This window comes from Prinia subflava, chromosome 3 (assembly GCF_021018805.1).
Source record: "Prinia subflava isolate CZ2003 ecotype Zambia chromosome 3, Cam_Psub_1.2, whole genome shotgun sequence".
In the NCBI taxonomy this organism is placed as follows: Eukaryota; Metazoa; Chordata; class Aves; order Passeriformes; family Cisticolidae; genus Prinia; species Prinia subflava.
The window spans coordinates 101,067,315-101,093,587 of NC_086249.1; the positions used below are offsets into that span (position 1 = coordinate 101,067,315).

A 26,273-nucleotide genomic window follows, 5' to 3' on the forward strand; every position below is an offset into this window, starting at 1 on the left:
CACTAAATAAGAGGAATGTTATGCCTGGAGCTACCAAGGCAGGGTCCTGCTGAGAGTCACACTGTGCCCAGTGTGGAAGAAGTGCAATGCAGACACTCAGCTCTTCTCCTGTCTCTGACTCCACAGCAGTGTGTGATGCCAGGGCTTCACTGCACAGCTCTGAAAGGCAGGGCACAATCTCACCACTGGTCCCTGACCTGGGAAAACCAGATGGGAGGAAGCAGTGAAATTTACTGCCTTCAGTCTGGCTTAGCTGTAAGATTTCCATCCTCTCCCACAGCTTCCAAGGCATGATTTGGGATAGCTGCCACAGACTCTACCTTCTACTGGGAGAGCCCAGGTTGTGTTGGTAGGTGAGCACAGCATCTCAGCACGGTACACCCTCTGCAGGGTGTCAGAAGAAGCCTGTGCTCAGGAGAGACCCCTCCCTGCAGCACCACAGCCCTCATCTAAATTATACAAACTGGTTGCACCCTGGGTGTACACTGGGAGAAGGTCTGGGTTCATGTTCTGCCTTCTCCTGGACCCCAGATTCCACAGGAAGGAGAGCTGTGCTCTTGGGGAGGACAGGATCTGCAGTGCAGCCCAGCAGGTTCCTGCCTTCTCTGGCTGTGGCCAAACCTCCTGGAGCCAAGGGTACCCCTGCACCAGGGGACAGCCAGCATATTTCACAACCATTCTTTACCAAAGCAAAGTCCCTCCTAGTCTAAGGTTTATTTGGCAAAAGAGTTCAAAACTCATACAAAACTTGGCTGTTGGCAGCAGCAGAGTCAGATAATTGTGCCAGTGCTTTTAATGCCCAGGGAAAAGGATGGTGCCTTGCAAACAGCCAGGACAGACCCTAATTTCACAGAAAGAAAAGCTGTTCTCAAACACTGCAAACACCCAGTTGTATCGAGGGCACTCACACACAGTGTAAGACACCCTTTGGTGTTTGGGATGGCTCAAAATTCTGGGCACACTGGGTTTCACAATACCTATGTGACTTTTATCATCTGGCACCTGCTGAGCCTCAGGGATTGGCCATTCCTGCCAAAATTAAAAGGGCTCTGTGGTACCAGGCTGTCATTTGAAAAGACTGGGACATAAACAGCTCCACTTAGACCCATTATCCACAGGCAGCCAGACTGAGATGCATCTTCTCTAGTTAGACCAGCTATTACAGTAAAAATGTTTACTTGGGCACAGTGTTCCTTTATCATACTTTAAAATCAAATGTATTTTCTCCCTGTTAAACCAAGGCTCTCCTCACAATCCACAGTTTCTACTTGCAGCTTTCATTTGATCAGATACAGCGAGTCAGTGAGATGGAAAATAAAAAATCATCACTTTATAAATTCTATTTTAGTAATACACCAAAGAGCACTACTCTGTGCAGAGATTTGTTTCAAGAAGACAGTAAAATGACCTTTATCTGTGCCTGAAGGACATTTTTTTCCCCATACTAAGGGTGCAGAGACAGAGGCAGCCTTCTGACCCCTTTGTGATGCTGAAGCTTGCTCACAACAGCTACAGGTTCAAGTTGCACTAAGTTACAGACACTGAAAGGATCCTCCAGGGTGAGCAGAAAATGAAGATAAAATCAAACCCAGAGGCCAAAGCTTTCCCTTCTGACAAGCTTCCCAAGAGCTCAGGGCACCTGTAAGAAGCCAGGTGGGCAGCAGTGGGGGAAGGAGGCTGGTCCTGGACACTTTCCAGCAGAATATCTACACTGCTTTCATATTCAGCACCTTACAGCTGCTCCTTGGCAAGAGTCACATAAACTGAGAAGCCTCGTGGGAAAGTAAGAACCAGGACCAGAGAGTTTCCAAAGGGCAAGAGCTATGTGGGAATTCCATGGGTCCTTCATATAAAACCAAGCAAGGCATCTTTTTCCTTAATGTCTGCCTACTGGCACAAGGTTACAGACAACTTCCTTCAAATCAGGGCATTTTTTTTCCTGCTCTGGTCATTTATAACAAAATTTTCACTGGAATTCCACACAGATTTCCAGGGTTTTGTACTCACCTTTCTTCTTTCGTGAGACCTGTCAGTCTTCTGCACTTCCGAGCAAGAATGAAGCTGTAAGGAACACAAACAATTTACTCCCATTATGCTGCTGCATTTCCTGCATTATTTAAAATGCCAAGAACTTATGATGAGATGCTGTGATTCACAGTCATAGCTTTAGGGTCTCTAATAAAAACATCCATTTCACCTCTCTGATAATGCTCTACCTGCTGCTTGCAGGACTCATTTAGGAAGAAGCCACTCTGAAATTCATGTTAGAATATTTGCATGAGCTATTTCCCAATTACTTTAATTTTATACAGCCTTGGGTGCAGACATATAGCAATGACACAAAACCTGGGATTGAGCTGGAAATCACTTTTTAATAAAACTTTTAAGACTGATCATATTCTCTGGTTGCTAAAATAACCAGAACAAAATAAAATTTAATTCTAGAAAACAAATTTTCATTTAAAGAACTAAAGTACTTGGAGAAAATTTCACATTTTTGCAATCAGCCTCTTTTTTCTTTCCTTTCCTCTTCTCCAAGTTTGTACTTTGCCACACACAGAGAAAAAAGATAACAGTGATAAAAAGTAGAAAGAGAGAATTAAATTTTTTAAATTAGCAATGAAATCATAGAGGAAAAATTTGAAGTAAAACAATCATAGAACATCACCATGCACTGAGAAACTCAACTTTTAATTATTTTTTAAGTATTTTCTTTAAAATTACCAGGTTTTCCACTTCAATTGTTGCCTCTAGGACAAAATAAAAAGCATTAACACTTCCTTTGTCCCTTACCCTATTATGGCAGGAAAGCTGCCATCAGGCTTAGTGTCATCAAGTGTTAAACCAATTGGAGCATCCTCATCTTCAATGATCATGGTACCACAATACCCTGGCAAGAACAACGTGGAAAAGCAGTCACAATCCATGAATCAAAACACAGGAGCTTCCAAGAAGTTGTAAAATACTCAGGCACCTCCTGCTGATTGATCCCAAGACTAATAGCCAGAACATGACAGGATCCAGAACCCTCAAGTGCATTTACAAAGATGAGTGGTAGATGGTATTTGTAGGCAAACAGACGTGGGCTCACTCTAGCCAATAATGAGAAGTGGATGTTACTGCATTGCTGTTTGCTTTGGATTCAGTAAATTCCAGAAGAGGAGTCATGATGGAAGCATTCAGCATGTAAGAGGAGCCCAGAATGACCAGCCCAGCTGGGGATGTCTGTGTGAAGACACCTTCCATTATTGCTGACCAGCCCATCCAGAAAGCAGAATTTTTGCAGACCCTTCCATCACACATCACTTGTACATTGACATCCCTGTACAAGTGAGGGAGGCTCATCTCATACCCAGGTGTCACTCAAGGAGAGGACAACAGAACAACCAAGGCAATCAGAAACAAATTCTCCATTCATGACCACCTCCTTATTTATTCCCTCATCCACCCTCTCCTCCCACCCAATCCACCAGGTTTCTCTCACAGGGGAAGGCAAAAATGGCATAGAAGAATATGAAGTCTCCTTCTAATCCTTAGCATGCTCTGAACAAAGAGTCTGTTCTGCTGCCAGGTACTCTCTTCCCTCTCTGTCACCCCTATTCCTTTCAATTAAAATGCAGTACCCTTCTTCCTCCAGAAAGTTTCCTTGTAGTACACGATGCACTTGATGACTGAGCCCATGGGGATTCTGTTGATGAGCTGGTTCCTCAGCGGGGGCAAAGGTGGGTTGAAATGAATCTTCAAAGAAAGAGCTGGGGGAATGGCACTGATCACATATTTGCCCTGGAAAAGAAATTATCCATAAGCCAAATACGTTCTTCCCTACTTCAGCCCAAGTACACTGCTCTAATGGTCTCAGCAGACATCTGGGGAGGCTGCAGGGTGTATCTTGTGAAGCAATTTTGGCATTTAGCACAAGAATCGCACAACTAAACCCTCAAAAAGTCCTGCTCATTAAATAACAAACAATCATTACACAAACAGCCATCTGTTCAAATGATGGGCAGCTGCCCTTCCCCTGGTGTTGAAAAGAAAGCACTGTGCTCCAAGAGTCCACTTGTCTCTGTTACAACTTGGAAGCAAGGCTTGCAAGTGTTTTTCACTGGAAGTTTGTTGCTAAATTACATTTTACACCTTACAATTACCCTCTAATTCAGAAGGTAACTGAACACAAAGAGATGACAGGAAAGGAAAAGTCTGAATACACACTTTGCTTTTAGGCATCACTTTAAAGCTCCTACACCGCTTCAGGACACTGAGAACACGCGACTTTCTGTCACAGTCACTTAAACCTCTGCTGCATTTTTGTACGGGGCTTTGGAGAGCTCAAAAAGGAAAAGCTAGAGGTTTTGTAGCCACCACTAATGGTTTCTCACTGGCCATGCCATCACCTCGTAGAGCTCGTGGTCCAGGGTCTCCACGACGACGCTGTCCCCCGACTGGTCGATGCGCACCACCGGCTTCCTGAGCCTCACCCGCGTGCCCAGGCGCTCCATCATCCTCTCACTGATCTGCCCAGAGCCCCCAACAAACTTCCTCTCCTGGAACACAGGCATGACAGCCCAGCAGAGCAGGGCTTGTGGAGCATGCTCCATGACAAGCATTTCTCATCGCCTTCAAAGCAAACTTCCATCGTTATCAAAACATTTTTGGTGATTTTGGCAGTCTCACCTGGAAATGCACCCACTTGATTTTCCCTCAGCTTCTCAAATCCCGCCCACATCTGACCACCATTTGAACTCTAGTCAAAACTAAAAGTAATAGTAACCTCGTAAGAAAATCCTTTCTCCAAATGTGATCTCCAAAAAGATTCTACAGGCCTGTGAGAATAAGCAAGACTTCTGAGAAGTGCTTAAACCTTCAAACCCTTCTCTGAGTTCATCCCTGCAGAGCTCTGTGTGTCAGAAGCAGGAAACCTGACCTCCATAATAAATAACAAGGTGTAGGAAGTAACAGAGCTCACATCAAAAATGTCTGATGCAGTACGTAATTCAACCCAACTTAAACTCAAATCATCTCTAACACAGTACAGAATTCAAATACTATTTAATTAAACATATTTAACTCAAATTATCTACAATAATTGCTTATCTATGCATATTTATGCATTTTGAAATGGTTAATATATTTGCATTTTTATTTATGATTAAATAATTAGCATTTCTAAAAATACATCCATTTCTGATACAATTAGGGAAATTTTCACTTCTCAAGTAGAAAACTGTTTAACAGAGTCTTTACTTTCTTCAAATGCAGAAGGAGCTCTAATGTACCAGATTGCAAACATTTCAAAGCAACACCATATTTCAGCAAGGGTGTTCTTTTTCTTTAGATTGATTTTAAAATCTTAATGGTGTTAATGCTCAGGAATTTGCATCTTAGGAACCCAGCTCTGGGCTACATTTTCAGGATTAACTTGCAGCTGACATTGCCATCTCCATTAAGTGCTTCTGCAGTGGCAAGGATGGCTTCACCCTCATGACAGAAATAAGCATAAGTAAACTTCTCTCTTTTCAATGTGGATAATAAAAGCACATGTTTTAATCTGTACCCAAAAAAAAGCCAGATACAAATCTTCTGATCCCTGGGGCAATGCCTTCAGTAGCGTGCAATCTTCAACACCAATTTTGCAAGATCCAGAACAAAGAGTAAATTAATAAAACTAGTCATCAGTGTGCTACTGGCTCAAAAGTCATGGATGTGTCTGGACTAAAGTAAACCAGCAAAAGAATGGAGTTAAACCAGGGCCTGCCAAGAGCTGCAGGAGGTGGTGGCTGACAGTACCTGTCCCCCGTTGGTGGTTGAGAATATTCTTGCTGTGCCCCCACACTGCTTCACGTACCACAGAAACCAAAGGGCAGAGACCTCGTGGGGTTCAGAAGTGACATCCACATTCACAAACAGAGTTGCAAAACTCTTGGCAGCTCTGCAACAAAGACAAGAAAGTTAGTTAATTTAAAAACAGAACAATGCTGACAAGATTGTTCTTGAGTAGGCAGGAGTGTCTCTTTGGCAACCTTTTCTTTCACTGTGGGGGCAAAGGATTCCTTAATTCCAGCTAAAGTAAGGAATTGCCAATTCCTTTTATGCAATATTTTTCAAGCAATTCTGCAAAAAAAACCAAAAAAATTAATGAAACACTCCTGTATTCCAGACAAATTGGGGCATTGAGAGACACAAAACCCCTAGATTATATCACTTTATACTTCTAATGCAAAGTCAGCCTGTTATCCTAGCCTCAGGACTGAGCACAGCAAGCCCTCCTGTCTTCACTGGACTCCAAAACCACCCTGTCCTCAGTTCCTGGGTTACACTCCAGATCTGCATCTCTGTCTGCCCCTGCTGAATGCCTGTCCCCTCAAGAACACAGCACAGAGATCATTCAAAATCCCTCATTAAAAAAAAAATTAATTTTTAAAAATTAGGGGTCTTTTCTAAGCAAATTATCTATTGTCTGAAGATCTATGGATTAGTCAGCATCCATTCCCTGCCCAATCCTCTGCTGTGCTCAGGCAGAGTTTTGCAACACAACAAGGAAAGAAATGTAAGTAGGAAGCCATAGCAGAAGAGACAGCTTTCATGCCACAGTCTGGGAAGAAAAAAGAAAGGAAAGGATACTTCTGGCAGCTCAACTCAGTATTTTAAAGTGTCCTGGTGTCCAGTGGCAATGAACACAGAAGCAGAAAGTTGTCATGTGTCTGAAAAAGGATCACTGCTTTATGTCCTGTAACCTGTTCTTTCATAGCAGCTGTACTGTAAATTACTGTACAAGCCTGCACAAGATTTTGGGGTGCACTAAGACAGAGGCAATTAAGGCTCAGAGAAATATCCCTCCTGTTATAAATAAATGCCTCCCTCTGCCTTCACTCTGAGGAAGAGTTTAAAGAGACATGAACAGGACCAGAAGATGCTCAGTTTAACTGCATTGTAACTGATAGGGATGAAGATTCTATAGATACTTCACATGTAAGGCACCAAAGCCAGTGCAGAATTCACTTCTGGTCACTTCTTTTTTTTCTTCAGTCTTCAGACTTCCAAAAAAAAGTAACTCCAACATGAGTTGAGCTCTAGACCTATATAGAAAAAGGCATCTTCCTTCTTTCCTAAAAATGCAAAGTCCCACTGAAGTACAAAGCTGATCCATTTTCAGAAAAATGGGTTCATTCTGAATTCATTCTTGACGGCCAAAAATAATACAGAAATTTTTTGTAAGTTTTTGTTAGTTTTTTACCTGTATAAATACATACTGTAATATACACTCAACTCTATGAGATATTTTGCCTAATGTATATGTATTTTTTAATATTTTATAAGCAGATGCTGTTACATGGTGGTTACATTCTACCAGATTCTGCCACCTTCTCCTATTGCTTTTCAGTTCCTGATGTTTTATCTAGAAATGGCAGTATGATTTCAACCAAGAGCATTCAGGATATTTTCCTGCATGCAGCCCTAGCCAAAAGCAAACCTGTACAGTCTGTTGGATAAGAGGAAAGAGTAGAAGATTGCCCTTCTGGATCATTACCTTCCAGGGTGGGAAGTTTCTGCAGCATGTTACCTCAATCTCGAACAAACCAAGCAAATCAAGCCAAGATGCACATATAAAATCTGAAAAGCATCTTCAGCTTATGCCAATATTCAGGTAAAATGTCAAGTCTTATCCCATCAGAGCTGGAAAAAACATGACTGTAGCCACATGAGCTACTGGATGCTGAGTGAGCACCAGAGTGGGTGTTCTGCTCACGTGCACAGCTCCTCACCCTGTCTGAGGCTCAGGCAGCCAGCACAGCTGTCAGCACACATTCCCCTTTGGTTTTACTCAATATGGGCCATGGTACAAATGGGAAAGGTTTTCTGTGTACCTCTGTGCAATTGGCACTGTGGTGAAAGCAAAACTGTGAACCACAAGATTCCAAGTTTTTGGACAACAGCCTGCTGACCCTTAACAATCATTGAACTACAGAATGGTGAAAGAACTTAAAGTGTCCTTTATCCCTTCCAATCTCCCCGTCATGGCCATAGACCTTCCACTAGACCAGGGGGCTTCCAGCCTGCCCTTGGACACTTCCAGGGATGGGGCAGCCACAGCTTCTCTGGGCAACCTCTGCCAGGGCCTTATCACCCTCGTGGTAAAAAATTCTTCCAAATATCAAATTTAACCCTGCCTCTTTCAGTGTAAAGCCAGAACCCCTTGTCCTATTGCTAATGCTTTGCTCACAGTCCCTCTGCAGCTCTCTTGTAGCCCCTTTAGGCACTGGAAGGTGCTCTAAAGTCTCTCTGGAGTCTTTATCTTCTCCAGGCTGAGCAATCCTCTCAGCCTGGCCTCACAGCAGAGGTGCTCCAGCCCTCAGATCATCTCTGTGGCCTCATCTGGACTCACTCCAACAGGCCCAACACAAACAACAAAGGCCATGTTGCTCTCTAGAGGCTGCCTGAAGCCATAAAAATGCCCCATAAAAATATCAATGACAGCACCAGTGGGCACTAACAGGTTTCTTCACCAAGCTCCAGCTCTTGGCAGCCACGTGTCAGATACTCAGTAATTCTGAAGGGGTTGCTGTAGAAATCAATCTGCTCTACAGCAACCAGGATTAATGGGCTTTTTTTTTTTTCCCTTCACTGAGAAGAAAAACAAGCAAGCTGCTGTTGAATGGCAAGTAAAGAAAAATTGCTTTGGTGTATACATAAAAACAGGAATCAGTTTCTGTTTCCCTTAGTGGTATATAGTGCAACAATAGAATGATGAGTGCTGAAGTGATTTAGTGCTACTGGAAGACAAATGTTATCTTTATAGCACTCTGGTAAAATCAGCTGGTCCAGCACAGAATAAATGTGTATTGTTCCATCAAGAGTTTGATTCAAAAACCTGCTATAACCATAACATTTTTCTCTGGAAGTCTAAACACACAGTAAAGAGCAGGAAAGTGCACATAACAGATTAGTGTACTATCCATCTTTTCAGGAATACCTCTCCCCAAATTTATTTTATTTTTATTTTTATTTTTGTCTAAAAGTTAGGGAAATAAAATAGAATCTACTGAGTGTGCTGGCAGGTGTCGTGGTCCATTATTACAGGAGTTTGTCACCCTTTTTTTTAAAAAAGGGCTGTATTTTAGTGACAGCTATATCTGTTTGCAAAGCAGTAATGCCTATTTGGAGCTCTAAGGTATATAAATATAAGCCATTATATCTCATACTAAAAAGTTTCTTACTTCGTCCAGCATATTTTATCTATGAAATCTTGCATAGTCATTTTGTCCCATTCTTCTGCACGTGGAGCCTTCCATGGAGCCTCATTGGGAATCTAAAGAGACATAAAGAAAAGAATTTATCAGCAAGTGAATGAGTGACAAAGAAATACAAATAATCTCATCTTTAAATGCTAATTCAGCCTGCAAATTTCTGGCAGGTAACACAGTGAACTTAACAGAGAATGCTTTGAGGGGAGAGCGGTTGTTTGTTTGCTTGTTTTAATTTTTTTTTTTTAGATTGAAGAATAGAGAACAATTTTAGAGCTAAGAAATGTCTCTAAGTTATTCCATATTTCTCACATTTATCTAGACAAGTAGGAGAAACCTCTTCTCAAAATTTAGAGCTCAGTCAACGGAAAACTGGTAACAAACTAGAACAGAGAAGTTGAATTTCAAGGTAGAAAAGGGCAAATGTTTCAGTTCTGCAAGCTTCTTAAAATATTACTTAGCAGGAAAAGCAGTAAAAATCAATCTCAGGCATAAACCTTGACATTCCCATAACCAGAAAAACAAAGGGATGGGTGCAGACAGCCTCAGCAGCACAGGATTCACAAGAGCTGGCCAGGAGGCCACTCTCAGACGTGCTCTGGCCACCAAAACGTGTGGCTGCTCTTGCCAGCACTGGGTTTGCCCAAGGCAGAGCACCTCTGCCTGTGTGCACCCCAATCCCTCCCCTCTGCCCTCCCAGAGACAAGCTGGGCTGATTCAGCTGCAGTGCCTCTTGCCATACCTCCTTTCCCATTTCATCCATGGTCCTCCATAGGTTGTTGTAGTCCAGGTAGGCCAAGGGATTCCACATAGGAGGGAATGCGCCTTTAAAGGGGTAAGATTTACCCTACAAGACAAAAAACAAACAAAAACATCATTAAAAAGCCCCAAAAGATAACCATAATCATGGGTCCATGCGTGGGAGGTGGCACTAAAAGATTGAGTGTTCACAGAAAGCACAAATTTAATCAATCCACATGACAGCTTCTGATGGGTCACTGTGTGTGTGTGCAGGACACAGGACAAGAGACACCAAATGAAACACAGGAGGTTCCTCCTGAACACCAGGAAATGCTTTTTTACCATGAGGGGCCCTGAGCACTGGCACTGATTGCCCACAGAGGCTGTGGTGTCTTCCATGCTCAGAGATGCTCAATGGTTACCTGAACACTGTCCTGGGAAATCAGCTCTGGGTGGTTATTCTGTTATTCTGCATGTGCAATTTGCACAAAATACACACAGCTGAAATAGCAAGTCAGACTTCAGCAAGTCAGTGAAGAGCTGCTGCTTTACCTTCAAAGGACCTGGCACTTCTGGGCAACCAAACTAACACCCTGCAGCACAGTCACTGAGATCAGGCCCAAAAAATGAGATCAAAAAGCATTGTTTGAGTGAGTTGAAAAATTGGCAATTTGCTACTGAAAAGGATTTATACATATATTTTATTTATTTATTTATTTATTTATTTATTTATTTGAATTATTTTCCCCTACTATTTTTCCGTGAAACTGCTTAACTGTTAATTGCATTAGCTGTTTGGGTTTTTTTGGTTTTTTTTTTCAAAATCAGACAGAAATAGTTGTGGTAAGCTTTATTATACACTAAATCATAGCTCAGAGACCTTCCTGGGGAAAAAAGAAAAGGTCTCAGCTAACCTAAAAATTACCAATCCTGCAGAAAATGTAGCATTTACTAATTAGACTTACTCTTGCAGCCCGAGACCCCTAGCTGTAAATTAGAGTGGGACAGTGTGACCAATACCAATGTCCTAATTACATCATTACATATTTAATAATCAGGTTTTTTTGTATCTAAATCTCCATTACTAGATGTTCAGAAAGTCTTGCTTAATTAAGAGTGGAAGACAATGGGTAATTTGTAGAGCTGTTTTATTTACATGGGATTTCCCTGGCTGATGTTATGGATGGCAGCCTAATAGCTTTAAATACTCACAAAGAAAGACTCATTAGCAATATGTGAGTACTTGTTTTTTTCACAATGCATTCTAGAGTCCATAAGATAGGTAAATAATAATGGTCATATTGCCATTATTGCCTGCCACAGTTGATTTTTCAAAATTTATATGAAATTATGTATTTAAGTGTGCATTGCATGAGCATGGATGTCAAACAGTAGAAGTAACTTTTAACAGTTATTTGATGCAGTGCCACATCAATTCATCACTAAAAAACTATATACAGTGGCTTAACAAAATTGTACTGCACCAAGATTTAATATTTATAACCAGGTAACAACAACAACAACAGTGTCTTTTTGAAGAGAAGTATCCAAAGACCACTTACTCACAGAAATGTCAGGCCTGATTTGATTTAGCCTCTTTATTAATACTGTGAAAGAAGGGACAGAGAGCATATTATTCAAATCTGCAGTGTCTTCAAGTACCAGAAGATACAGTAAAAGGGCACAAAGGGATCCTGAAAGACTCAAAACTTAGTCTGGAAATAACAAAATGAGATGTAACTTTGAAAAATGCTGGCAAATAACTTTGAGGACTTTTAGTTCAAAGAGAAGGATGTTCAGAAATCAGTAAGAAGAAAATCAAACTTATGAATAAGAGAAAATTAGTTTACAAAACTCCCAAACAGGTCAGAGAAAGAAGAAGAAGAAGAAACTGGTGTCCACCTAGTCTTTATGGACAGAAGACTAATGGAATCCTTGTCAAAAACATCAAGGCAATGAAACTTAGGAAGAAAGCAAAATGGAGAGAAAAAACATTTAATTCTTTGGTAAATGGGTAAGAAGTAGCTACAAGGCAACAGTTTAATTCTGCAGTTCTTTGGAGGATAAAATATGGTTTTTACAATGCCAAAATCAAATTTTTGGAAGTTTTCAATCAGAAGTTCTGTCACAGCCAGAGTAGATCTCCAGTCACTTCATGTGCCAGAGGCACCAAGGTTGAAAACCTAGCACTCCCAATTTAAGGATGGACATTATGGCACAGGTTCACCCAGAAAATGGAGGGTTGTCTTTATTTTTTTTCATTCAATATGAAATAAAAATGCCTTTCTACTTCTTTTGTGCTCAACTGTATGAAACTATTGGAATCAGGAAAACAAAAACTGTAATCAGGAAAATATATCCCTGTAGATGGAGATGAACAGTAAATGTCTGCTTCATCAGGCATGAACATCTGGGTGTTATCATGGAATCTCTTCACATGGAATCAATTTACACTGGGCACACATCAATTCATACTTGGCTGCCAAAGGGCTGTGAGAGAGGAGCAAAACCTCTCACACCAAGGGCCTTCCTGTCCCAGGTGATAACATCTGAACCATGTTGGAAATTACCTTTCAGATATTTGGGGCACATTAAAATTCCACAACTGGCCCCATGGCCTCATGAAGTGAGTTTTATTGTGGCTTCTTTTGAACTCTGGAGCCTTCACTAGTGTCAGCATCCTGTAAATATTCCAAAATCCAGAGCTCATCAGTTTGGTTTCAAGTACCTGCTATTTCCCAAATTTAGGTTTATGAAACAATCCTACTGCCGTGCTCAAGAAAACCAGGACAGCATCAGAATGGGTTATTCTAATTATTGATTTTATTCTGAGCTTCCTGGTCTGCCAGAGGCAACCCTAACCCAGTTATCCTCTCTGAGTTAACTCAAGTCTTATGAATTCCCAGCGGTGCTTCCTCCTGAGTGCACGGCTGAGACACACAAACCATATTTCTGTTTTACTGCTCTCCTATCTCACTGCGTTTGAACTGCCAAAAGGAAAATCCTGGGTATGTCTCTTGTGTAGGAATCTGGGGTGGTAAGTCTCCTAAAGAACAGGAACAAACTTCTACCTGAAAAAAATAAAAACAGTCATCAAAGTTAGCGAGTTTCCTGTGAAAGTCACTTTCAAGGGCTCCTAAGGCATCTCTTAAGGCCTGATCCTTATTTCTTGCACAAACAAAACTCCAGGAGCTGTCAATCAGAATTCTGTTTGAGAAGAGACTGCCAGACTAGGCTGTACATAGAAACAAAAATAGCAGCAGCAAAGAAAGACTACAGATGGCTCTGAGTGGTTACCAACAAACCAAAACATTTCAGCTTCACTTGTGCTGAATTTGCATTTTTGCAAACACAAAAACCTTTTTGATATTTAGGCAAAATTTGGTTGTTTGCTGGGGATAGCACTCTCTGTGCCTCTTGGGGGTGTGTAATCTCTAGAAAATAACAAGGCACTTGCATGCCCCAAGATGCACAGAACATTTCCTTTTCAAACATTTTTTTATCTAAATCAGAGCTGTATAAAACCATCAACAGTAACCATCCCTTCCAATCATTTGACATGGTATTTCAACACCAGTTCTACAACGCTCAGAAGTATTTCTTACCCTTTTTTTATTTGTGTATAAAATTCTAGATATGGTTTTATGTTGCCACTTGCAATGCTTCAAACAAAAACACAACTGCAGCATCAGCACTTGCAGATCTACCTGCCATTGCATGGATCACTTGCTGCTCACAAAGGCTGTTGCTGCAGTGGGAGCTAAAGCTCACTGAAAAAGCTGAAACTAAGGGAGGAAACTCGTGCAACCTAGCTGTCCCAGGAATAATCCAGCAGGGAAATGAGAAACCCAGTGTTTGTCACAAACTTGACAATTCCCAGTAGATTTTTCTCAGCCATCTGCTTCACGTCAACCAACATTTGCCTGAGTTATGATGGACCCATGTAAGTCATGCAGAAATAAGATTTCTTTATACAGCAGGTCTGCTTCAGGTCAAATAGCTGACATAAGAAATGGGTTATTACAGGAGAAAAAAACCCCACAACATGACAACTGAATATCAGTAGCCCCTTGAATATCAGCCCCAGCACTCAGGGGGCACAGCAATCAGATCTCATGTGCCTTCTCCTGTGAAGGTGACAGTGAGCAAATGCTTAGCTGAGAAAGGGCTGCCAGGAAATATCAGTATCTCAAAGCAGAGTGGGATTCTCAGAAGAAAACCTGCTTTTGAAGGCCCAGGACAACCTCAGGCTCCCCTAAATGTTATGTACCCAGGCAGTGCCAGAGTGAGATGCAGCACTGTGAACTGAAGCCCCTCGTGACAACGATCCATGCATTTTTCATAGCATAGTACAAACATCTTATAAATCAAGTCAGCTCTCTCTGAGCACAGATATTCCCTCAGCTAAACCATCTAAACCTTGGACTAACTGATGCTCACTTCACCAAGACTGTCACCCTGCATGTTAATTCACAGCCACGCAGGTTTCTTGGCACGCAGTGCCCTCTGCTGATTCACAGCACTGGTACATCACACACACCCTGCCTGCTCAGCTCAACATCCCAGGAATGTCACTCATACAAAGCTCAGGAACCTAAGAACCCAAGCTTTGACAAGGAAAATCAGAAACAGAGAAGCATCACTTCGGGCTGTAACTCTGAACCTGTCTCAGATGCTTTTTTTCATCTGCTGCCTAATGGAAAAGTATAATTTTGGTTTGGTTTATTTGGGGAGTGCTTTTTGGGGTTTTGGGGGGTGGGTGTGTGTTTCTTTGTTGTTTTGTGTGTGTGCGTGTGTGTTTTGTTTATGGGATTTGTTGGTTGGGGTTTTTTTATTTTTAATTCACAACATCTAACAACACATTTTTGACACTAAGCCTCTTGTATAATCATAATTCTCAATTTAAAAATGGCAAGTAGCTGGACCAAAATGAGAGAGATTTTACAACCTACTTAAAACTGTAACACATCTGAGCTTCAATAAAGCTCCCTTCATTGCAAAACTGTTCAGGATCTCAAATGCCTGGCTGGTTACTATACTGACAGATATTCTATACTGACAGATATTCTAAAGGTAAGAAGATCTATAGGTTAGAAAATACAATTGCAGCAGCAAAAGAAAACATATAACTGATGGTGCAAAGCTAAAACAGCAAGACATGCCAAAATGTCCTCCAAATATCTTTCAATATTTAATTTGAGTTCATCAGCTGTGGATGCCAACATGTCTTGGGAATTTCATTAAGAAAACTAATTCCATTTTAAGTGTTGCAGAGCCAGACACAGTGGCTTAAAATATGCATTCTGATATGGAAAGGAGCTAATTGGAAACAAGTTGTTTCTGTTGTATTATGGAAATAAAGACCATCTTCACTCTGCCACAATGGTCATGCAATCTGTTAAATATTTCTCATACTTGCAAAAAAGCAGAATTAGAGAAACACCACCAAAGTGATATAGAAAGTGAAATTGAGGATCTTGAGGATCTGCTCTGAATTTAAATTCTATATATAACTATATATACATAACTATTTGTTCCAATCTGCCCTGAAAATAATTAACCAACCCTCCTTCCTGCTAGAATGAGATTTTTTTTTTTGTTTGCAGACACCAAAAAATGCCTTTAGGAAAATCATTAAGCTATCTTATGATGTAGAGATTTATAGGGAATCTATTTCTAAATATGCTTTGATACTTGGCTTGCATGTGGCTTTCAACACCTCGATTAAACCAGTCAACAAAATGGATAAAATCAGTTGAAAAATTTTCAGTGTTTCTAGAATTAGTCTTAAGAAAAACTTTTCTTCCCTTCTAAAAAGCAGATAAATAGGGCACAGATAAATAAATGAAAACAAAAGTGGAGCTTTCTTTGAAAGAAAGCCTTCAAAAGAGCATCTGCCCACAGTATAATGAGTGGACACACTGTCCCACAACTAGAAGACTGTGTTTATGTAGAACCTGATTTTGAGGTCACTAAAAATATGAAAACTTACATTAAATTTTACAGACATGTGAAGCCCACTATGCTCAGCCAGTTGTTCCAGTATTAAATATGCATTTCTCTAATTCTGTTTTCATGTAGACATTAATCAGCTTCTCAAAGGAAACAAAAATCAGTTCTACAATCAGATGCAATTGAAGCTTTTCTCCCAGCAGCCTCAATTAAATAATCTAGGTGGGAGCACAAGACCTTTTCCTTGTCTCCTCATGAACAGACCATGGAGTCTGGGAAAGCTAAGACTCGGCAAGATTTTTTCCCCTCAAATTCAATTAAGAAATGCATACTTTACTCACAGCTCATTTTTCTTACTGCTTTCATCCTCATGCTACCATTAGGTCACAGCTTCCAGCCTTGCATTCAGTCTTCCTGATCAATAAACACCCTTTGCAAGACCTTGCTTTACAGCCCCCCTTGACAGAGATCCCTTTGCAGATTTGCTGTCCATAATTGCTTCTTTTAAGCTGCTGTAATACAAATATTCATATTTTAATTTAAAAAGTCCTAATGAGGAAATATCTTCCTGCAAATACTACCAGCTGCTGGCATGGAGAAAAGAGAAGATGCCCCTCTATTTAGAGGGCAGGTCCAGTGAGACCAAACAAGTCCAGCTTTTCCTACTCCTTGCCAAAAGCTGTTCTTCATTCCCTGACTGGAGGATATCCCTTCTGGGGGTCTGGAAGATGCTTTCACCAGCTTGAGCCTGGTCAACCTCAGACTCACTTTTGAAGTGAGTGTGATATGGACACAGCATCCTGTGCTAGGACTGTCTGCATCCCCATCTCCAGTAAAGAGTTAAAATAACACAGATCTGCATTCCAGTAAACACACATGAAACTATCAAGGCCCTGAAGCAATTTCAGTGTCTTTGAATTTACTTGGCTTCCCTTTCAAGACACCAGGTGCCCAACTTCTCCAACATTTAGATGTCTTCTTTTCAGTTCCCCAAATTCTTGTTTACAAATTGTCAGCAAAAAGGGGAGAAAACAAAACACACGAGGCTGTTTCACCTCACCTAAACTGACAGCTACTGAGAGTCTCACAGTCTTTCCATTCTCTGACTGCACTCTAATTGAGAGGTACAAAGAACAATAAAAGCACTTTTATCTAATCATTCAAAAATCCATTTTAGAGGTTATGTTCTATACTACAGACTATGCCAGAAGATACTGCCCTTAGACTTGCAGACAAGGCAGGTGAAAAGCTTAAATAAATCATATTGCTTAGCTTCAGTGCATATATCACAGATATCCCAGAAGAAACACCACTAAATTCTGTAGCTTTAGACACAGCAGTCACTTATTCAGCTGCTAATTAAATCCCAACACAACAAGACCATCATATTTCTAATTCATGAACAAGACCACTGCAAACTGCATTTTAATAAGCACAATAGTGATGAAAATAAATGGCACCAAAGAGGGCTGTAAAATTTTGTTCTACAAGTCTGCTGTAGATCAGGAGGTAACCTGGCAAAATCAGTGCAGATTTGGGGTCCTGGTTAAAAGTAGGATCAGAGGATGTTCAGTTGGCACCATAGCTGGACAGAGTGGATCATCTTCACAGTTCATGAAGGAATCATGTGAAAATATTCATAGGGAAAACCATTCATACAAAGAAATGTTTCCTCACAGAGATTTAGGATAGCAGAGCTAACCATTTCCACAGTTATCTCAAAAAATGAACCTGCATTACAACTGAAAATATGGTAAATTTGTGTTTTGAAATCCAGAAAGTTGGCATGGCTAATGAGACTCCAGAGAAGTGAAGTACAGCTCGAATCAACAAGGAAAATTTGTTAATTAAACCCTCATAATAACTGGCATGTTCTCATATTTCAGTCTTTCCAGGGACTGTTACATGGTAGAAATTACCTGGACTGTATGCTCTTAGCTTTACTTTTTTTAAAAAAAAAAGTTGTCATTTTGGTGAGGAAAATAGACACAAATGCAAATTTGCATATCTAAGGTAGGACCCTGAATCGTCTCTGGGCAGCTAAGAAGTTATCTCATTTTAGGAAGCATTTTAACAGATTTTGCATCTGCCTACCAGTCCAGTGGAAAACTGTTAGGAGATGATGACTTCTTAGACAGTTCTGCTTTTGCTTCTTAAATTTGGATTTATGAACCTGATTTCAGTTAGGCTATTGAAAAATCAATGGTGTTCAGGCAGCAATTTGCCTACCAAATACTACTTGCAGAGCTATACTAATTTTCTCACTAAGGCTGATGAACCAGTATTTACAAAAATGAAAAGAACATACTAATCTCTTTTCAAAGACCATGAAAAAAGGCTGCTTAACAAGTGGAGGGAAAAGAAAAAAAAATGTAGGGCAAGAAACATAATTTTGAGTTTCTGTGAAGATATCACATGCAATATAAGCGAGACCAAAAATAATCTCACAATAGAACCTGGCATTAAAAAAGATTAAAGGAGAAAAGAACCATGCAACCCAATCGAGTTGGTAAAGCCTAATTAGCAGAGACCCACCCAGAGATCAACAAAATGCATTCTTTTCATTTTGTAGTACAAAGAAGCTGCATATATTACTTGTATTAAAAAGCCTCTAAAATGAATTTAATTAACTATGAAAGGCTTGATTTTGCCTTTGGGTATAAGTAAAAACAGCGGCTGATTTTACAAGATGCACTGTGATGCCTGATTTCTGCGTAGCAAAAGAAGAATTAAAACCTTTAGGTTTCATTGCCTCTCCGGGCTCGGATAATTTTGTGGTCCAGAATTTAATTACATTTGGCCACAGTCACAAAGCTTGGGTCAGAATGTGAATTCAAATTCACTCAGGGGACACAGTGTACTTTGTGTACTTTGTGTACTTTGAATCTACAACCTGGGAGCACTGCCTAGATTTCAAGGAGCACACGAGCATTGTTCATTTTCAGGGAAACCATGGACAAGCCACATGGCTCAGAAACCTGTGAGGAATGTGTTGAAGGTACATGAAATGCTGAAGATTTGGGCACAAGACCGTGCATATGTTTATTATACAGTGCTCATATGCCAATAATTTATCTGTCAGTAATTCTTCAACTATGTTAACATTTCCCCAGAGTTGTATAAACACAGAAGAAAAATGGGAATAAAGGATTTTAAATGAATGAAATCAGGAAACTCAAAGGATGTGCTACTGACTGTGGAATTATCTCTTCTCTTTACCTCTTGCTTGGATACCAGGGAGTTCTCACACAGCTCTCTCCTTCCTCTCTTCAGGAAGTCCTACAGGCAATTGAGCCTCCAAACCATTTCCATAGAACCTTTAGACTCTTAGCATGGCTTGGGAGTATCCAGCCAGCAGCTGGGATCTCTCTCCTTGGAGACTTTCAACACTTCACTGGGAACAACTCCAAGAAACAGTGATTTCTGGCAGTATTTTGGAATGTCACCATGCTAGGACAGCAGGCTGCCCTGGAAAGCTGGGCATCCTGACTGGCCATGTCGAGTGTTTCCCGTCATGGCATGACCTCCTATCGCTGTTGGGGAGATTGGAAGGTGCAATACTGTGAGCAAACAGAAAATTTGGCTTTGAAGAGGATGCCAGAGGCACACAAAACAGAGCAGTGTGGATGTATGCATTAGTTCTACCCAGAAATGGTAATTACAGTCACCATAGCAAATCACTTTGAAAACACTTTTCTTTTTTATTAACAATTGAGTGGAAAAAATAATGGAATACGTGAGTGGACAGATTTTCTCTGATGCTATTTTAAAAACTGTCAGTGTCTTCTTTAACCTTTGGTCAAACATCAGCTACAAATATTTTGCCAGTCATTGCACAATGGTTTTTCCTAAGCATAAAATGAAACCCAGAGTTATCTTCCTTGGGCCTCACAAGGAAAGTTTCCTTTCTGTGCAATGCTGGTCTATATGAGGAAAGGAGAAAGGATGCTCTTTTGGAGAATGACTGCTGAGAATACGTGGGCTTTTCAACAGCTTTGCCATAGCTGTTCTATTTCAGAGCATGAACAGATCCCTCACTGCCTCCACAAGACTGCCTGATTCCCAGAGCCTTTTGCAGTTACTATTTTGCCACTCTGCATGTGAAGTCTCCCCATCAGCAAAACCAGACACAACCTCTCACGTTTCTTTCCATCAGCATCATTGTCACTGGTTTAGAAAGCCCATCCTGAGAGACTTTCAGCCTGCTTGGAGATACATCCAGGACTTCTGAAAGGGATTTCCAGACACCTTGGGCAATGCATATCAGAGCTGACCCGCACAGAAGAGCCACAGCTGCACCATTCACAGACAAAGAAGTTTCTTGAGAGCTACCAACCAAGAGGTGAAATCTGAACCAAGGCATGAGGATGCACTCACAGGGCACACACATAAATATGTGTGCATGTCACAACTTGTACTAGTCTAGTAATTTGTTGGTGATTTCATTCTCAACACCCTTATTTTTTTAACCAACAAACTCAGGTGCTGCACACTCACACAGGTATTTTCCACTGCAGCAAGAGGGGAAAACAAGGAGGAAGAGGATCACTACAATGTTCATGTTTACAGCAGCAGCTCGAGAGTGTCTCTTACCTTGACATGGTGTATCAGGTGCTCCACTTCATTCACCTTGTATGTCTCTATTCCCAGCTCTTTGGAGAGCCGCAGCAGACGGTTCTGCGTTGGCCCCACGTAAGCCCCTCCAAGGTCCACGTATTTAACTTGTTTATTCTGGTTGATCACACACAACACACACAAAAGGGAAGGAAAAAAAATCAAAATCAAGAGATAAGCCCTTTGTAAATAGCACACAAGTTAAAAGGGCAATCCAGAGGAATGAAATGAAATTAAATACTCCCAGAGCATTTTGGCTAAGATTCTTCTCCCCATGGAAAACAAACTCCTTGGTAGAGTTCTGGTGTGGTGATCACTGAGTTCATAACCAGCATGTTCAATATAATCTGGAGTTCATAAGCAGAATGGCTGGCCTCATGGGTGTCTCTTCCACAGAGATTTCTGCACTGTCTTTCCCCAGAAAATGGTTTTGAAACTTAGCTCACCGTGTTCTCCTTCCCAGATGTGACTCCAGAGCCCCAAGATCACAGAAATATTCTGTCCCCACCATCATGCCAGTCTTTCCCTACTCTTATTGGTACAACATCAGGAAATTCTCCACCTGCTGGTACTCCAGAAATTTTCCCCCTTATGGCACACACTGTAAGTATGAATATGTGGTATATAAGTGGTATATAATGGCTCTGTGGTATATAAATGGCTCTGGGGATAATTACCCTCACGGTGAAAGTTCTTCCACCAACTCTGTCATTGGCTTCCAGCAACACCACATTCAAGCCTGACTCAGTCAGTAGCTTGGCTGCTGAGAGACCTAAAAGATAAAAAGAAAATCAATTAAAGAATACTTCTGCATATGCACCACACAGCTTTTGTGACTTGATATGTAAATACTCTCACAGCTGTCCATCCAAATTCTGAATTTTTCATTCAAACACTATGCCAGAGTAGTGAGGTGCTGGAATTAAAACCCTCAAAACCCAATAATCATTAAGTGGAACTGATGCCACCTAATTAAACAGTTTGTTGTTAATTTTGACATGTGCTGAGCAGGTTTTGCAGCACATGCTCAGGAATTCTGATGCATCAGCCAGCACTTGGTATGATGGTCACCCAGCCAGGCAGAGAACTTACAAACTTTACTGATTGTAAACAGAAAGCTATCCTCCCCAACATTTCATTTGTTATAACCCCAATAACAACAACAAAAAAGAAGCAGTATTATTAGGACTGTCCTAAATTTGTGAAGTTTTCCTGACACTTGTTCTATGTCTCTGCTTTCCAGTTCTGAATATTTTGAAGTACAGTAGCAAAGTTCCCACACAGTCAGGTCACAGGTTTCACCTTCAGAAGAACACGTTGTCTGATTAAGAAGAGATAGAATGTGCAGCTGTGTGTGGCAGCAAGAATTAAAAGTATGGGTAAGTCTACCCCAAAAAATTGTTTTGTTCCTCATCCATTTTTAATACATTTTAGTTCCATCTTGCAACTCTTGAAGCTGAGACACCCAAGTGAAGGAACAGTAAAAACAGAGGAGGTAATATCTCTTTTTAGTTGTGATGACCTAAATCCTCACAATATCAGTGGACAATATCAGTGTCAAGCCCTGCAGCAAGTGTCAAGCTGCTGTGGGAATGAAGGGAACTAGAAAGAGTGCACATGAAGGGAATCCAGGCCACAACCTCCCAATTTCTTAAGATCATCTCTGCCTTTTACTTCAGCACACAAACTGAGTGTTAATTAAACCGAGGTGCTTACTTGGGCCACATGTGAAATTCTAGTAGGACAAGAGTTACATTCTAGCAGGTTGTATCCTCCTTCTGAACCAACAGGATGTGCTGAATAAAGTTCAGGGAGAGGCCAGGCTGGAAGCCACACTCCTACATCACAATTCATCCATCCTTTCTGGCTCCCTGCCTCGTTACCATGAGAATGCAATCAGCTCCCTCTGTGTGTCCTAGTACATGCAGGGTTTGAGCTGTCATCCAAGCAGATTGTTCCAAGCAGAAAGCAGCCGTGGAAGAAATGGGAAAAAAAAGCACTGACAGCAAAAACAGATGGCCCAAGCTAACATGGCAGGGCTGAATGAAATCAAAATGAAGAAAATATAGCAGTCCTGGGGAGAGGCTACAGAACATTCTGGTCACAAACTCGTGGATTTGGTGTAGGGGAACCCAGTTCTCTCCTAGCCCTGTAGTGAAACTGCTGCAATGTGCTGCAGTTAAGCTATTTCTTTCCCCATATGGAAAAAAAAAAAAAAAAAGTTACAATAGTGTGGACCTATCTATCTAAAAAATTTGACATTTTCTGAAGAAAAGCTGCAGATGTTTCCATTAACACATCATACCTTCCTGCCTTTTTTCTTCATCCTTCATCTTCTTTTTTTTTTTTTTTTTTTTTTTTTTTTTTTTTTTTTTTTTTTTTTTTTTTTTTTTACTAGTTTCATGGGCTTATTTATCCTGGGTTTTCACATAAGCGTTGGTGAGAAAACCAGTAATGAAACTGATAAAGGTCTTTCTGTACTTCCTGCTGAGGAAATTATATTGCAAAAACATCTGGCTGGATCAGTGGCCTTGACTACACTCAAAAACATTTGAAGACACCAAGGAAGAACTTAACACAGAAAGAGCCATGGTATGTAAACTTGGACAACCCTTTCAAACAACTTGCAATGAGGGACTGGCTCCTGGAGCAAAAATAAGCAACAAAACTCCTAACTAAATCTGGCTTTTCTGTTTAAGAAAAAAAAAAAGAAAAAAAGAAAGAAGTTACTGCTCAAAAAAGACAAATATTTCATCAGTTGGGAGAGGATCAATAGTAGTTATTAATAATTTACAGAACGGTTGCATAAACTGAAGGCTGTTGTCACTGAAGGTCTCTGCTGGCTTTTCATGCTAACAGGTATTGAGTAATCAATTAATAGCATTCAGTTACCAGCACTGATTAAGGGAAATGAGATTTGACTTTCTTTATTAAAATCTAATGAATAAATATTTCAGTGCAGCTGGGAACACAGGCAGTTTATTCCCAGGTGCTGAACCAAGAGAGAAGTTTGCAAAAGGACAACTCCCTGGATTCCACAGAACTGCAGCTGATTCGCAGCCCAGGCACCACCTCCTTGTTTCCTCCTGCACCTTTCATCCTCCTGATTGCACCTATCATTTATTCCCCACTGTTTGTTTTGGGCCATGTGCCACCTTTCCCCCACCCCCTGCCACATTCACACGTGGACCTGTTAAAGGTGAGCAAGAGTTTACTCTTTCCTGAAGCAAAACCAAAAAAAAACAGAACAGTGCTGAGGGAAGGATCAGGCTCACTGATCTCATTGATATCTCACTGCCCCATCCTCCAGCAGATCTGATCTCTGCAGGGGGAGGGAGGGATGCATCCTTGGGGCTTGGAAGATGCAGGCTCCAGGGTTCCCAAACTAAGCAGCACCTGAGCGGTTCAGGGCTGATCCCCCTTCCTCTCACCCACATCACTGCTCTGCTCCCAAGGTGGCTGCAGAAATCCTCACAAACAGGAAAAAGATGTGGAAACCAGGGCAGAGGCTCCGGAGGGTCAGAGGGCACAGCAAAGGACCAGAGCAGGTCTCAGCATACACAGAACAGGATAACTCAGGGCTGCTGGTGACAGATACCACAGGACAGGGCAATGGCCAGGTGGGAATGCTGCTGGTTTTGTATCTCACACACTGGGAATCACAGCACTGCCACATCACTCCACACCTGCTCCTGGAGCTGCCAAGGCCCCAAACAGGCTCTTGGACTGTCACTGTAATAACAGTGAGGGGACTGGGTGTTGTGGAGGGAGAGCTGTGAGCCAAAGTGGTACAAGGGCAGGTAAGGCACCAGGAACAGCAACAAAAGTGTATTAAAATGGAAATGAACACTAGAATGTGAATATTGGGGCAGGAGGTTGGGGTTTGCTTTTCACAAACTAACAACTGCTGCAAAAAAACCCAAAAACCATGACCTGTTTTCTGGGCAAGAGTCAGAGTGGTCTCTCTGTGCCCCAATTGCTGCAAACAAAGTACACAAGATACCTGTGAAGCAAAGCCTGGAAAAATCAGTCACACATGATACATGGTCTTCTCTTGAGAAGTTTAACCTGCCTCTCTAACACATCACTAACAAAAGGCAGATCTTTGATACTGCCCCCATTCCTCACAAGGAAGGCAAAAAGCCACATTCAAATGCAAAAGCCATCCAAAACTGTGAGTGATGCTATTATTGCTCCTATTTTGTGCAGTGTTTTGCTACCCAGAGGCAGCTTTCCCTCCTCCCCAGGGGCATTTCAGTAGAATCAGATCTGAATTGCAATAGAAGGGCTCAGCCCCTTTTGCCACCATTTCCCAGAAGACAGAAATTGGGTCCAATTTCCAGTGCAGGTCAGCCTTCTCCAAGGGACCACAGAGAGCCATATATAAATATATACAGAGAGAGAGATACAGCAGAAATCAAAGTTAAGCAGCCTCACCCGCAGTTCTGCTCAAAGAACCAACAGGCAGGTAATTAATGCAAACAACAAAGAAGCAAAGATGATTATTTGAAGCCCCAGAGTGAAAATACCACCGTGTTTAGAGGATGCTTAACCGGGCAAGGCTCCATCTGTTACCACAGCAACCCGGAGATCCTGGTGGGAGATTGCCTCCCCCAGAATCTCATAACACGAGTTCAAGTCATGAAAATCATTTCTTTCCCCACCGTGCAGCACTCTGCATTCACCCAGAATGGACTCAAATTTAATCACCACAGTAATTATTTCATCTTCAGCTCCGACTTCTTTCTTTCTTGTTTGATGTCTCTGTACCTACTAAACACCTTAAATTGAACCATTTGTCTAAAAAGCTTCATTACAACCTCACTTCCTAACATCAACAGTTTTCTTACCCTGAGAGAATTACTAACTCAGATTTTTAATTCTTTTTTAATAGAAAATCTTAAATATTTATGCCAGGGTAAAATTCCAACTGCTATTTCACAGAATCATTAAATCATTAAGCTTGGAAACATCTCCAAGATCATAGAGTCCAACCTTTATTATATATGTTTATTTTTAATATAGATATGTATATTTGGATTACATATACTTGTATTATATACAATATAAATATTATAACATATTTATTATATTTATATTTGAACTGAAAAATGTGAGAAGAGTCTCATTTTTCATCTGACTCCCACGTGCAATACAATGTAGCCATATGATCAAATATATTTGACTATCTAAAGAGTATTTTAAAGTATATTTTCTAAAAAAAAAAAATGATTGAAATGTAATAACACTATTCTATTCTTCCTGGAATCAGCAATTTTACTGAAATATCCTGTAATCTTAGCATTTCAACAACAAAAAAAAGCACTAGAAAGGACATGACTGGAAGTTGCATATCTGAAAAGCTGTAAAATTCTGAAGGTGTTCCTGTTGTGCTTTCTCTGTATTACTCACTACTTTATCAAATTCCTCTACATTTATTATCTCCTTTCCAGGAAAAAATTGCTTCTCACATTTATATAATTATAAAAATTATCTACAAATTCTAAATTTTAATTCATGGAGGGAGCAAAGAAAGTTCGAAGCCACAGGCATTCAACTAATAGCTTCTAAAATGGCTGGCACAAAAGAAAATTGTTCACCTAATAAGCATAAAAATTCCTCCTTTTGACTAAAATTGTACATTGAGCAGAAGAAATGCTGCTCTTGCACTTGTGCTGTATTAGCTTGCAGGCTTTAATGCAGAACTTCCTCCAGCTCATGGAATTC

General features: G+C 40.8%; 1 protein-coding gene across 2 annotated transcripts in view; it reads right to left on the reverse strand.

Moving 5' to 3' along the window:
• Positions 1-26,273, reverse strand: part of LOC134548350 (amine oxidase [flavin-containing] B-like) — a 49,264-nt gene that overhangs the window by 10,662 nt on the left and 12,329 nt on the right. For both annotated transcript variants that reach the window (XM_063393049.1, XM_063393048.1), the window contains exons 2-10: positions 21,224-21,318; positions 20,526-20,663; positions 9,982-10,086; positions 9,213-9,304; positions 5,785-5,926; positions 4,392-4,541; positions 3,624-3,783; positions 2,794-2,890; positions 2,008-2,061 (exon numbers count right to left, since the gene is read on the reverse strand). In XM_063393049.1, coding sequence (XP_063249119.1) covers positions 2,008-2,061; positions 2,794-2,890; positions 3,624-3,783; positions 4,392-4,541; positions 5,785-5,926; positions 9,213-9,304; positions 9,982-10,086; positions 20,526-20,663; positions 21,224-21,318 — 1,033 coding nt within the window. The remainder of the gene's footprint in view (positions 1-2,007; positions 2,062-2,793; positions 2,891-3,623; positions 3,784-4,391; positions 4,542-5,784; positions 5,927-9,212; positions 9,305-9,981; positions 10,087-20,525; positions 20,664-21,223; positions 21,319-26,273) is intronic.